Source organism: Canis aureus, chromosome 3 (assembly GCF_053574225.1).
Source record: "Canis aureus isolate CA01 chromosome 3, VMU_Caureus_v.1.0, whole genome shotgun sequence".
NCBI lineage: Eukaryota > Metazoa > Chordata > Mammalia > Carnivora > Canidae > Canis > Canis aureus.
In genome coordinates, this window is record NC_135613.1 from 26,883,364 (window position 1) to 26,897,530 (window position 14,167).

At 37.7% G+C, this 14,167-nt stretch overlaps 1 protein-coding gene across 8 annotated transcripts in view; it reads left to right on the forward strand.

Moving 5' to 3' along the window:
* Positions 1 to 14,167, forward strand: part of RERE (arginine-glutamic acid dipeptide repeats) — a 407,880-nt gene that overhangs the window by 150,694 nt on the left and 243,019 nt on the right. For all 8 annotated transcript variants that reach the window (XM_077891331.1, XM_077891339.1, XM_077891333.1 and 5 more), the window contains one exon: positions 1,626 to 2,094. In XM_077891331.1, the coding sequence (XP_077747457.1) occupies positions 1,770 to 2,094 (325 nt within the window). In that variant the 5' untranslated portion in view covers positions 1,626 to 1,769. The remainder of the gene's footprint in view (positions 1 to 1,625; positions 2,095 to 14,167) is intronic.

Below are 14,167 nucleotides of genomic sequence, written 5' to 3' on the forward strand. Positions count from 1 at the left end.
AGCAGATGATTCATCTAGGCAGAACTTTTGCAGGCACTAGGATAATTTCTCATTTTCTTGAAATATGTTTAGAAAATTGAAATCCTATCTAGAAGCATATTTCCTATGTAGAAGGAATTAATCTAGATCTGTGCTACATGCTTTCCCCCTTCTGACTTTGCTTTATATTGTCAGCATTACTGACATCCTTCATAGGTCTGTCTCCCATAGTGGTTGTGAATATTTTGTATTTTCTTGAATGCCTAAGGATATTTGAGGTACTTATAGAGAGGTCTTTTCTGGGTGTCTGATTTGACCTAAGAGCTTTAGAGAGAGTGTATGATAGTTTTTATAGTTTTGGCATGACTAGAAGAGAATTTTCTCTGTGTTTAAGGTATGTAATTGCAAACTGATTTGTTTGTTGTCTAAGTAAAGAGGACCAGTCTTTTGTTTGTTTGCATATGTCATTTTCTCTTTGACCCTGGTAACATAAGAAACAGATGGTTTTCATATTGATCACTGATCAGTATGCTTTTTGGGGGCTTTTTTGGGGCATTAGAGCATTGAGGACAAGGATGCTGAAGTTTTTCTCTCATTGTATCTTCAGTTCCAAACACCTTGCACATAGGTAGTGTTTAGTACAGGTAGTTGAACAAATGAAAGAAGATGTTGGGGAAGATGATACAGGACTGCAAAAAAGAAATAACTGGCAATTATGACTATTCCAGAACTGACTTGTAAAGAAAACAGTCCATGTCTGTCTTTCGTCATATTCCCCTTGCCCTGTAACATTTTCGTAAGAATTGTGTTGGGTTGGAATTCAGGATTTTCTCTTCTCTTGTAAAAGTTTTAAAAGCTTCAGTCTTTCCTTGTTGGGCTTAGTTCTAGAGAGGAGTTTACTAGGGAAGTTATTAATAGTGGAAATTTGGGAGAATGTAAAAACCACCTAATATTCCCTAAATATGGAAGGTTGTTTTTGGAAACTGTTACGTTTTGTCAAGGCAGAAATAATTTGGAGATAGTATTTTTCTTGGAAGATAACTAGATTAGTAGACTTAGAAGATGGGATAAATTGTAATTGAAGGCAAAAGAATCTTGCTTTGAGGCCATCACTTTTAGAGTCAAAGCTTGTGTTTATTCCTGAGAGGAACTCTAGAAATTTGGAGACGTGGCTGGAGTCTTCAGAAGATATTACCTTGTGAGAGAGATCTTGAGACATTTTCCCAGGCTATCCAATTTTCCCCCCCCAGGTGGAAATAGTTTAAGTATATAGATTCTTACTCCTTTAAATTAATATTGTGGGTTATGAAGCTCCTTTTGTATAATTGTGCCCATTATATGTTGTATATTAGGGTACACTTTCTCCTTCAAAAGAAGAAAACAATTGATGTTATGGTTTACTATTATGCATTGAGATGTTTTCATTATTGGTATGGTAGTAAATCCCAAACCATGTACTAGCTGAGGCTAAAAACTATATTCTTAAGCTCTGTGTCACTTGTCCTAACTTTTTTCCTCTGGTTCAGCAGAAGTTTGGGGGCTAAAACATGAGTAAGTAAGAGATTTCATTTAACAAAACATTATTTTAGGAAGGCAAATGAGAAAATGTCAAAGTAAAATAAGTTTGTCTCTCTTTTCTTGCTTAGCGTTTTTGAAACGTTGGGGTAGTTGGAGTGGTTGGATTTTCCCTGGAATTGAGTGAGAAATTCAGAAGACTGAAGCCCAGGCTTACTGTCTACCTTTCACGGAGGCCTAGCCGTGAGAGGACAGAAGAAGGCACGTGGCGAATCATGACAGCTGACAAAGACAAAGACAAAGACAAAGAGAAGGACCGGGACCGAGATCGGGACCGAGAGAGAGATAAACGAGATAAAGCAAGAGAGGGTGAGAATTCAAGACCACGCAGAAGCTGCACCTTGGAAGGAGGAGCCAAAAATTATGCTGAGAGTGACCACAGTGAAGATGAGGATAATGACAACAATAGTGCCACCACAGAGGAGTCCACGAAGAAGAACAAAAAGAAACCACCGAAAAAAAAATCTCGTTATGAAAGGACAGACACTGGGGAGATAACCTCTTACATAACTGAGGATGATGTTGTCTACAGACCAGGAGGTAAGGAGCGCAGTGTTTGTGGTAGAGAAGTGGCATCAGCACTGATATGCCTTTCTCCACGTTAGGGAAGGAGGGGGCCCAGAAAAGGAGATAGTAGTTTTGGGTAGAAAAAAAATCAAGGTAGGAAACACACTGACCCACTTTGGGGCAATTGGATTCGTTGGCTTCTTGCTTGTATCTGCCTCAACTTTGTCTTCTATTCTAGTTTGTGCATTTGTCAGTTCTTTCCTTATGTCCTGTGCTATTTCTCCTCTCCCTTCACCATCTTCACCATCTACTCTTTCATCTTTTGATTTCCTCCTTGCTCTTTATCTTCAACACAATTAGGCAGTGGTGACACTGCGGAATAGAATACATGATGGGTCAAGTAAACCTCAGTTAAGATTCTTATAAGCAGGATGTTTCACATTAGCTTTAGGAGTGGCCAGAAGCTAAAGAAGTATTTTTAAAGGCCTTTAGACCAAACTTTATTTCTCCTGATCACCTCCTTTTCCAAGAAATTGAGCTTCAGAATCTCTAACCAGTGGTAATAGATGAAGACAACTAACTTGCTTTGTTTTCCAGAAAATGTACTGTAGCTTGTGTACTCAATGTGTCAACACATTTATACGTTGTGCCAACGTTTATAGCATTGTTCAGAGAGACAGACCCAGCCTTCAGGTGAGATATAGGGAGACGGGTGATTGAGAACCTACTAAGCACCTGCAAAACTTTCTCCTTTAAAAAAGAAAAAGATTTATATATTTATTTGAGGCATAGGAGAGAGCGGGAGAGAAAGTGCATACATGAGCATGAATCAGGGGAGGAGCAGAGAGAGAGACTCCCAAGCCTACTCTCTGCTGAGCCCACCTCGGGGCAGGATCCCAGGGCCCATAAGATTATGACACCAGCTGAAATCACAAGTCAGAGGCTCAACCAACTGAGCCACCCAGGTGCCCCACAAAACTTTGCTTTTCTCATGTCATGTGTTGTGTATGTTGTGTATGTTAAGGTTACAGAGGCAGTAAAACTAGCTAAAATCATTTTGTTTGAATGACTTACTATGCTGAGAAGTGACATGAATTTCATGAGATGTAATTAAGAGATTAAGAGCCTCCCAGTTTGCTGTTCTTCCAGGAAAGGGAGGTTAAAGAAATTATGTTATGTGACTAACCTGGTATAATTGTTTTACTGAGGAATACTGTAACTTTTCTGAACTTTGTGTAAAGTATCAGATTTTTCCCCCCTGTTTCGGGATTTGTTTTGAATTTCAAAAGATAGTCAATATTAGAACTTATACAGATAACTTGTAGTCACAGCTACAATTTATTGATTAATGATTAACTGAGAAGATATTTATGTGACAAAAGTATCAGCATTCGGTTTTAGGGAAACTAGAGTTCTGCGGTGGAGATCTAGTAATATGTGGGTTACGATATTGTTGGTGTCTGTGATCGAAAAGACTTAGATATTGGACAGTAAGAATTTCTGAGTCACTGAAGAATATCTCATTACAGTTACCAAATGTTATATGCTATAGACCTATTCAATTCTGAATTGTGAGAATGTGTTAACTCCTTTAGATATAGATTATAGTATCATAACTTAAAAATAAAGAAAAATCTCATTTGTTATCCTTTTCTCATAATATGTAACAATTCAATGTGGTAATGTGATTGTCTGGATTATTGTCAAAAGGCTTACTGCCTTTGTGCAGTACTGAATGCTTACCTTTCTCAAGGGAATGTTACTCCTGTGTCAGTGATGATACTTTCCTCAAATATTTGTAGTCAAACATAGTGTGGGAAGTGCTGCACATACTGTCGGTGTCATAAGAGATTCATAGTTAATGACCCTGAGAAGTTCTGCACTTCAGGCAACTTCTGTAACATTACAAAAAGATACTAAATCTGCTGTTTTTTCCCACTTATGGGATTGTTGTGCCCTGTTTCTTCTGATTAACTCCCCAAGAGAAACCAGTTTTGAAGAAACGGGTTTGGGAGTTGTTGCACATTCATCTTGTACCTCCTACTGGATAGTAGAAATCCTTCCTGCTTGAAGTGTAGAAGAGTATGTGAAGGGATGTCATTCCGGGCTTACTTTCAAACAGTGAGTTCTTAAAGTCTTTTGGAGTTGAGCTGAGTAATTTATGAAGGCAGACATTGTTTGGTAAGTCTGAGGACCTTTGTGAAATATGAAAAAGATATGTTCTCTCCTGAAACTTAAATATATTATAAAGAATCTATGAAAACCAAAAGTGCTATGAACGTTTTCTGTGACACTTAGAGCATAACTACTTTGTATGAGGTGTCCCCTTTACTCGGATGGGTAAGTGTTGTGGCCTAGGGTTTGCACATTGCCAGGTTAAGTGGATGTATGGCTCTTTGATAAGGAGACTGACCTTGACCTCTCAGTGTCCTTCAGATTATTTGTTCTCAGAAGAATGAGATTTTATTGAGAAAATGGATATTATTTAGAATTTGTCAGTAGCTAAAGTTAATCTCATGCATGGTCATAAATAGCTCTGTTTTACCCTGGTTCTTCATATCTGGAGTTATTTTTATTTTATCTTCAGGAGCTCAGCCTAAGGAACTTGAAGTTACTTATTGCCCCTGTTACCTCCTGCCTTAGGCCATTTGCAGTTGGCTTGGCCTCAGGCTAGTGAACACCTCCCCTGTGTACACACACACACACACACACACACACACACACACTGACTTAATTCCTGTCCTTTTTTCAGTGCCCCCATTTCAGTGTTACTGCCTTTTCTCTCCAAAGTTATACAGGTTTCCTTAATAAACACCATCATAGCATTATGTTTCTTTTCTTCTAGAACTTCTAACTAATAATTTTTCATTTATTTCTGTTATTTAGGATTAATACCTGTCTCCTCCACAAAGGCAGAAAGTCTGCTTTTTGTTTATCATTGAATTTCTGGCACCTGTGACAGTACAGTACACATAGTGTGTATTTTTAAATATTTGTTGAATAAATTTCTGAAAACTTTTCAGACATTTATTGATTGATTAATGATGTTAAAGTTAGAATAATGCTTATGGAAGTCTATGTTGAATCATTTATTTGCCAATGAATGATTTAAAAGACTTGTTATAAAAATCAAAACAAAAAACCTTGTGGGGCTCTATAATATATTGTCCCTATGTGTAATCTAACGTCTTTGTTGTCTGTCAACTGTTACTCTACTTTTGAGATGACTGTCATGGTAACAAATTGATGTATTACACAGCTGTGTTGTAGCCAGCTTTCCCTTATGGGCTTCTTTAGCATAGGATATTGATTTCTAAAGTTTCTGTGGGTGGCATATTAATGTCTTCCCCCCCCTTTTTCCCCCTTTCCCCCCAGCTTTACTGAGGTATAACTGACATCTAATGTTGTTGAAGACGTACAATGTAGTGATTTTAAATATGTGCGTATTGCAAAATGATTACCACAGTAAGGCTAGTTAACACACCCATCACCACACATCAGTACTATTGCGCGAGTGTGTGTATGTATGTGTGATGAGAACTTTTAAACTCTACTCCCTTAACAACTTTCAAACATACAGTACAGTATGGTTAACTGCAGTCACCATGCTGCACATAATATCCCCAGAACTTTTTCATCTTATAACTGGAAGTGTGTACCCTTTGATCCCCTCCACCCCATTCCTGCCATTTCCCCCACCTGCCCACTCCCTCCCCATGGCAACCACTAATCTGTTCTCTGTTTCAATAAATTTGCTGTTTTTAGATTCCACATATAAGTGTCTTTTTTGTCTGTTTCACTTAGCATGATGCCTTCAAAGTTTATCCATGTTGTCAAGATCCCCCACTCCCCCACTCCTTTTTTATGGCCGGATAATATGTATGTATATACGTGTTTTCTGTATCCATTCATCCGTTTGTGGCCACTTAGGTTGTGAATAATGCTACAGTGAACATACGGGTATAGATATCTCTTCTGGGTAGTCATTTCATTTCCTTTAGCTAAATACCCAGAAGTGGAATAGCTGGACCATATAGTGATTCTGATTTTAGTTTTTTGAAGAATCTCCAAACCATTGTCCGTAATGAGGAGCTGTACCCATTTACATTCTTGCCAACAGTGTATTTATTTTTATTTGATAACTATGATTTTTAAAAATTCCTGATCAGGTAAAGCAGTCAAAAAATTAAATTCAAATTATTGAGAGATACTTTTTCATTTTGGCATATCAATTTGCTTGCTACTTTGATATGGAAACATGTGTTATTTAAAAAATGCCTGTTAAGTTTGTTGTGCATTTCTTATATTTTGTCATATCCATTGCTATTTCTGTTTGACTTTCCCATTTACCCTAGGTATATTCCTAGAATAACAGAAATCTTTATCACATACATGGGAGGGGAGGAAATCAAGATTCAGGATTTTCAAATTTGTTATATCTGTGTTCCTTCTGCCTTTATGAAAAAAATGTGTTATTTTTCATGAAGATAAATTTTATATATAGAAAACGACTTTTAAGTTTGTGGTTTGTGAAATCTTAGGTGAAATAAAACATTTCCCCCTCTCATTTGCAAATTTCTCCCCTTTATTAGGAATTGGGAACTTGAACTGAAAAAAGACCTAGAAGCTAGAACTGGGTATATATTGAACATTGAAGTGTTAATTTCCTTTGATGCAAATGGAATTTAAGCTGGAAAAAATCTAAACAAAATAAAACCTCGGAATCTGGTTTGAATGAGAATGGAATGTACGTATTTTTGAACAACTGCCGAAATTTAGACTATTAATTGAGCATAATATTGAGTAGACACAAAAAAAATATAATATTGTATGTTTCCAGGCCAGTCTTTGGTGTTTCGAAGTCAAGTGGTAGTTAGGCTGGCAGGCACTGGTGTCTGGAATGAGGCACGAAGACCTTCAAGGGCCTGGTCATGTTCCCTTTCATGATGACACTGCCAGTTACACGGGTTTGTTCCCATTGTGGGAGTTTATCTTACTTTGTACTTATCTGTGTTACGTGTTACACCTCAATGAAAAGTTTACTTAAAAAGTTAAAACATGCAACTATTTTCCTAATGGATAATTTCCCTTTGATTCAAGTTCCTAGTTAAAAAGGGAAGAGAGTTGTTCCCAGTGTTTTAACAAATGGCATGTCTGAACATTTAGCTACTGATTGTTCACTGAGGGGCTGCTCTCTGACCTGGTAAGAGTCTGACCTTGGTTTCAAAGTCTTCATTCTCTGAATAATTGAAAGCTTATCTACAGCAATCATTAAGACAAACATTAGAAATAAAAGCAAAAATAAAATAAAATTCTGCCATTTGGTGTTTTAGTACATAAATTTTTGGAGAAAATACAACTGCATTTCATCTGTAACTTTTTATCTACTCTCTTGTACTTGTAGAAGAATTTTAGGTAGACATGACATGCAAATGAAGATGTTTCTTGTGGCGTTCTTATTTTGGGTTGAGGCACAAGTTTTGCTGATGATTGCATGAATATTTTTTGTGTAATAAGAAACATAAGATCTGGATAAAGGAACCTTTACGCCCAGCTTGAATGAAAGTGGTTTGACATGTGTTAAAAGTTTGTTTGCACTCAATAAACCTAATATTAACCTACTTAATGCCTTTCAGTGGATCCCTTGTTGTCAGTAGTATTAAGTCCAAAATCTTCATTGGCATGCCAGACTCAGCTGTGATTGCATGTCTGCCTAATCATCTTTAGATCTTTTATTTGGGAGGAGGAAGTTCAGTGAGGCAGTGTGTGCCTTTCCTAGGGCTTCCATAACAAAGTACCACAGACTGAGTAGCTTAAACAACAGAAATATATTGTTTTGTAATTTTGGAGGCTAGAACCTCAAGATCAGGGAGTCAACAGGGTCATGCTCCTCCTGAAGGAGAGGAAAGGATCTGTTTCTTCAGGCCTTTCTGAGCTTCTGGTAGTTCCTTGACCTTTGCTAGCACACCAGCAGTCTTCATATGGCACTCCATGTCTGCCTGTCCCTGACCCTGTCCCGGTGTCTACCCACATTTCTCCTTTGTATCAGGATAGCAATCATGGTGGATTAGAGTCCTCACCCTCCTGCATACATATGACATTAGGATCCACCTCATTGTAACTCATCATATCTTCATTGACCCTTTTTTCTTATAAGGTCACATTCTGAGGTATTAGGGGTTAGGACTTCACATCTGAATTTTGGGGGATAGAATTCAGTCCATAACAGGTGGGAAGAGTTTTTGTTGCTACCTAGACTCGAGTTTGAGTGAGTACATCCAGCTCTCTTAGTTTGGTGTCCTTAGAGCAGTTGTGAAAATGTATTTGTTGTTTTTAATCACATTCTAGTGTGCTTTTAGTTGTAGATTATATTTTCTTTTTCCTGTTTCTATTGAAATTTTATTTCCTCTTTTTCTGAGCCTCAAGAAGCAACTGCCTTTTAGTGCATATTAGGAAGTTAGCAAATTCTGCATATGTAAAAGAATTTTTTTAGCACATTAAAAGTTATTACTTTATCTCTGACTGTAGAAGGAACAAGAGAAACTTTCTTCCTACATTGCTATAACAAAGAAATGGAGAATGATGGAAATTTTGAGACTAATTAATTGTATCTTTTTTTCATAAGGAAAGGGTCATTAAATATAGTGAAACATGTACTCTAGATACTTGCTGCTCCAAGTGTTGGCCATAGATTGGCACCCTACAAGAGTTGATTTAGAAACGCAGACTTTCAGGTTCCACACCAGATCTGCTGAATCAGAGTTTTTGTTTTCATAAGATTCCCAGGTGTTTTATTATATTTAAAAAAAAGATTTTATTTATTTATTCATGAGAGACAGAGACAGAGAGAGAGAGAGAGAGAGAGAGAGGCAGAGATACAGGCAGAGGGAGAAGCAGGCCCCGTGCAGGGAGCCTGATGTGGGACTCAGTCCCCGGGACTCCAGGATCACGCCCTGGGGCAAAGGCAGACACTCAACCACTAAGCCACCCAGGTGTCCCTCCTTGTCTTTTTCAAGTTAATGTACCTTCAAGTTAAGGTATGAATAGAAAATGAGTGCATTGCCTTAAGGGCTGAGGAGACCAGTGTCCCGGCACACCTGTCACTTATTTATGGCAGGATAGAGTTTAGGCAGATCCAGAAACAAACAAAAGGTGGGGAGAGGGAGGAAGATAAGCTCTCATGGCTTGAGATTTTGATGTGAAATAAAGCACATGTGGTTCAGGAGGAACGGAGCAGTTGACTAGTCATTTAGGAATGATTTGGATCTTGTAAAGTGCTTGATTGCAGAGGGACTATGAAGTTGGGTGAAAGCAGACACGTGAGGGAGTGAGGCAGCTGTAACCATGGATAATTAACTACCACATTTAAGGCATCTGCTGTTTCCAGCACTAGGCTTACTTTACTTTATGTGTATTGTTGCTGGTCCTTTAAAAAGTTTCTGTACAGCCTAGTCATTGTTTCCCTGTTACACAGATAAGGAGAAGAATGCACAGAGACCAGTGTCATATAGCTAGTTTGTAAGGTGGCATGGGCCTGTGACAAAATCGTTCAAGCCAGAATAGATGGACGTTTGCATAAAATACTGAAGATAATGCCCAAAACACACCTTTGGAAAGAAAGAGATAGGCCCATTTCTTGGAAAATGCAAATGATATAATTACTTTGCTTTATTTCTTTGTTTTTTTCCCTGCTCCTAAAATTAGTTAACATATTGCTTGCTTTTGGAAATTATTTCTCACTTATACACACACACACACACACACACACAGAGAATGATTGTTAAAAAGATAAATGTATAACAATTATGGGAAGTAAGCTGAGCCAGGATGGTAAATTGTTCCAGAATATTTAGGCTAATGCTGATTTCTGGATTGGAACCCTTAACTCAGCAACTGAAAGAGAAATACATAGTTTTTGTGATTTAATAAAAGTGAGCTTGTTAGATTTGTTAAAGTTTTTTTAATGCAAAGCTGGAGAACGTCGGTCATGTCACACACAAAAATAATTTGTTGGTAGGATGACCCACAAATTGGGTGGAAACCTCCCTGGAATGAGGGCAGTTCTTATTTTGGGTCACTGACCATTTTTCTTGGTGCTACCACTGGGGTGGTGCCCTTAAGCATTTTTCTGTCCTTGCTGTCACTCAGTTTGAGGCACATTCACAGTAGAGTAAGTTCAGTTGGTCAAGCATGTCTTAGATTAAAAAAAAAAAAAAAGACAGAAACCTTGATTTATTGCTCCCCCCTAACCCTGTACATGGTGGGGCTCAAAGTAATTCTCTACAGTGACATCAGGGAGCTTTCTATAGGGGAAGCAGATGAGAGCCAGCCAGAAAAATGAACCCTATTCACTGTGCCACTTCATCAGTAGACTCTTACACTAGCACAGATTCAGGGAGAACTTGTCATAGCATATGGCTGTTTATAGTTGGTTTTGCTGTGGGTGTGATAGGTAAATAGAGGAATGATGTCAATGGAATATACAATTTGTGCTGGCTCATGTGCAATTATTTCCAGGCAAGAGGAGTATGAATAGAGGGGCATAGATTATAACATAATTATATATATATATATATATATATATATATATATATATATATATATATATATATAGTAGGTTTATATTTTAGCAGAAAAGGAAAAGGTGGGTGAGAATTTAAAGCTTTAATTTGACTGTTGTCCTTGTATGAGCCCTTTCATCTCTAATAAAGTGAAATAATGAGCACCCACCTGCAGCCTAGGGATCTCTCCCTAGAGAGGTGCACTCTGCCTCACCCACTTTAACTCTGGCAGGTGGCCTTGCCTGTTTTGCTCACCTTCACAGGAGCCCCATTAATCTGTATTGTTGTTTTGGCGCCTTCAAGCCAGTGCCTGTTGTTTTTTGTTTTTTTTTTTGTTTTTTGTTTTAAAGTGAGAGAGACAGAGGGAGGAGAGAAAGAATCTTAAGCAGACTCCATGCTCAGTGCAGAGCCCAATGCGAGGCTTGATCTCACAACCCTGAGATCATGACCTGAGCTAAAACCAAGAGTCAGCTCTTCACTGACTGAGACACCTGGCGTGCCCCTTCCCTCCCCCCGCCTTTATGTATTTTTAGTATTCCCTATAGCAGCCTTGAGCCACTCTGGGGTGCCTCCTTGGGCTATCTTCTTTCTTGATATATAATTATTGATTAAAGAGAATGTAGTAATCTGATTTTTGAGCTGCATAATTTTTGAAGAATCTGCCCCTTTCCCTGTATTTTATATAAGCCCTTTAATCTTTAGGAGCATTTTCTGCAAAACTAGAAGTTTTCCCAGCAACATAACAGAGTATTACAGAAGTTATCTACGTGAGAAACCCTGAATCAGAATGTATTGTAAAACTGTGTACTCCAAAAGAAACAAGAATGTTTCATGTGTGGCCATTTAAAAAATCACCCTTGATAATGGCAAGAACATATTAAACGGTAATTCTTTGAAACCATTTTTATGAGCAGTGAATCATCAAATTCAGGAATGTAGCTTTCTGGCAATCTACTCCTCTCTGTTTTCTGGGTCCCACATTCTAGGCACTTCATTGTTGGTTCCCCCAAATACTTACTAACATAGGCAGGAATAGTGACTGCAGATTTGAGTGTTCACCCTATGTTTCTTGGGCAGCCTCTCTGGAATGGCATTGTCTTAGCTGTGCCTCCTTTAGGATGTGGGTATTGAACACATGTACAGAGCAGCTGATCTGAGGACTTTTTGGGAAGAGACTTTTAAGGCTGATATTTATGTGTAGAAAAAACTACACCCACACATACATACACACAAATACATACACAAAAAAGTTGACTTTGGTATTCAATTTGTTAAAGTTAAATTCAATTTGTTAAAGTTAAAAATTAAATGATACTGCTTTACTTTAAAAAAGTTCAATTTACTTACCTCAACCCTTTGTAAATTAAACGAATTTTAATCACTTTTGAGGCCTTTTGGAATTATAATTGGTCTTATTGATAAAGTAGTTAATATCTTCAGCATTTAGACTTACTTATTAAATAATTTAATATTTGATTTCTATTCTTAAGGAATCTATTAATAATGTATTCTCAAGTATTTAACTATTCTTATAAGTGAAGTAAATTAGACCTATAAATGAAGTGAACCTAAAGAGTTGCCTTAGATATTTCAGTGCTGGGCATAAACTGATTTAGGTTTCAATCCTGACTGTGTGTTTGAATCCATTTCACACAGAAACAGTTCAGCGCAGTCCAGCTATTTCTACCCCTGAGGATGGGTGGAGGTGACAAGAACAACCTCTGTGCTTTTGTTTCTTCTTCATGTGGCTTAGGGTACTCACCTCAAGGGCTGTACTAGCGATTGAGTGAGTGTACATGCAGACTTGTTGGGCTTCTTTAGAAGGCTAGCCTTATAATAAAGTCCTAGGTAAGTGTTACTTTTCAAAATTGGTTTGTTGTTGTAAGTCAAGTTCTTTTAACTATAAAAAGAACAAAAATATCTCACATATCCTGTTTTCTTTATTAACCCAGAACATGTTCATTAAGGTATTGATTTTCTTAAATCTTTCTTAATTCGAAATCTTCACAGGGATATAGGGTGCATATCAATTTAAGGAGGTAATTCCTACCCTGATTAATTTGGATTACTTAATTTTTAATCACAGGCTTTTCAACCTTTCAACTTTTTCAGATATGTACACCTACTAAAGGAAGATAGAAATAGTCACTAAGTTTCCAGACTTTGCTCTCAAACATCTCTGCCAATGTTAATGTGGCTCCTATTGAATATAGGCTCTGACTGTTGAGAACCTCATTCTGATGGGTCACTCATGGGGCATTCCTGGTTATGTGTATCTGTATGTCTGAACCTGAATTGGACTTCCCTCTAGCTATGATTTGAGTTTGCCATAGTTGATAGCTTTAGATGGTATTGGTTACCAAGTTAAGTTATTACTTTTTGAGACGACCCTTTCTAGAGTATATTATGCTGAACATAGAAAGGTGCTCTTTTTTGGGGGTCACAGTAGAGCCTGCATCTATCTATCTAATTTAAAACATATGAAGTTTAAAAAAAAAAGTGGGATGCAAGGTTATCAAGAGCCCCTTCATACTCAACATGTTGATAAAAAGACTTAGAAGCCCACTATTTTTTTTTTTTTTTTAAATTGATGGTATGTAGCTTGGCTTGTTAATAGCCTCTCCTCAGATAACAGAGAGCAAGCTTACCTGTTCCATTTTGAGATAACGTGGTTATCCTCTCTGTCAAGTTCCGAATATGGTTTTCACACAGGATGGTACAAGAACAACAATAAAGGAAGAATGAACAGTAAAGAAGACCAAACTGGATGAGAAGAATAAATCATCTAAATTAGATGGCAAACGGATTTCATCTCTTTTCCCAAGTGATTGAGGCTGAATGTAGTACATTTAGAAGGAGTGCTCTGATCAGTAGACTGTTTTTCTTGGGTGCAGGTATGGGAGGGAACATTTGCCATAACTGATCTAGATTCACAGGTGATCTAACTTGTTAGCCCAGATGAAGTACATGACAAGGGACCGACCTGGGTTTGTGATACTAGAGGCACTCTACAGTTTTTGTGAAGGTATTGGCTAAAAGGTTTATTTTGTATGTTTCAGGCTAGTATACTCGATACTAAACTATAGAAAAACCCTCAGCATTTTATAAACAATAATGTTCCTGAGCAAATGTGTCATTTTCAAATGAAAGCCCTTTTACATTGTAATCTTATGTGATAGAAAGTTTACATTATCCTTTGAGCTGCTTTACTTACTTTACTTACTTACGGAGCATTTGTAGGGCAGCGGTCAGTAAACTTTTACTTTTTTTTTTTTAAGATTTTATTTATTCATGAGAGAGACAGAGGCAGAGACGTAGGCAGAGGGAGAAGCAGGCTCTCTGTGGAGAGCCCAAGGTGGGACTTGATCCTGGGAGACACTCAAACCTGAGCCACCCAGGCATCCCAGTAAATTTGCTGTAAAGGACCAGAAAGTAAATATTTTCAGCTTTGCTGTAGATGACTGAGTCTTTGTTGTAACAACTCAGTTCTGAACTTGGGTCATGAGAGTGGTGATATATAAAAGAATGGGCATGGCTGTGATCCA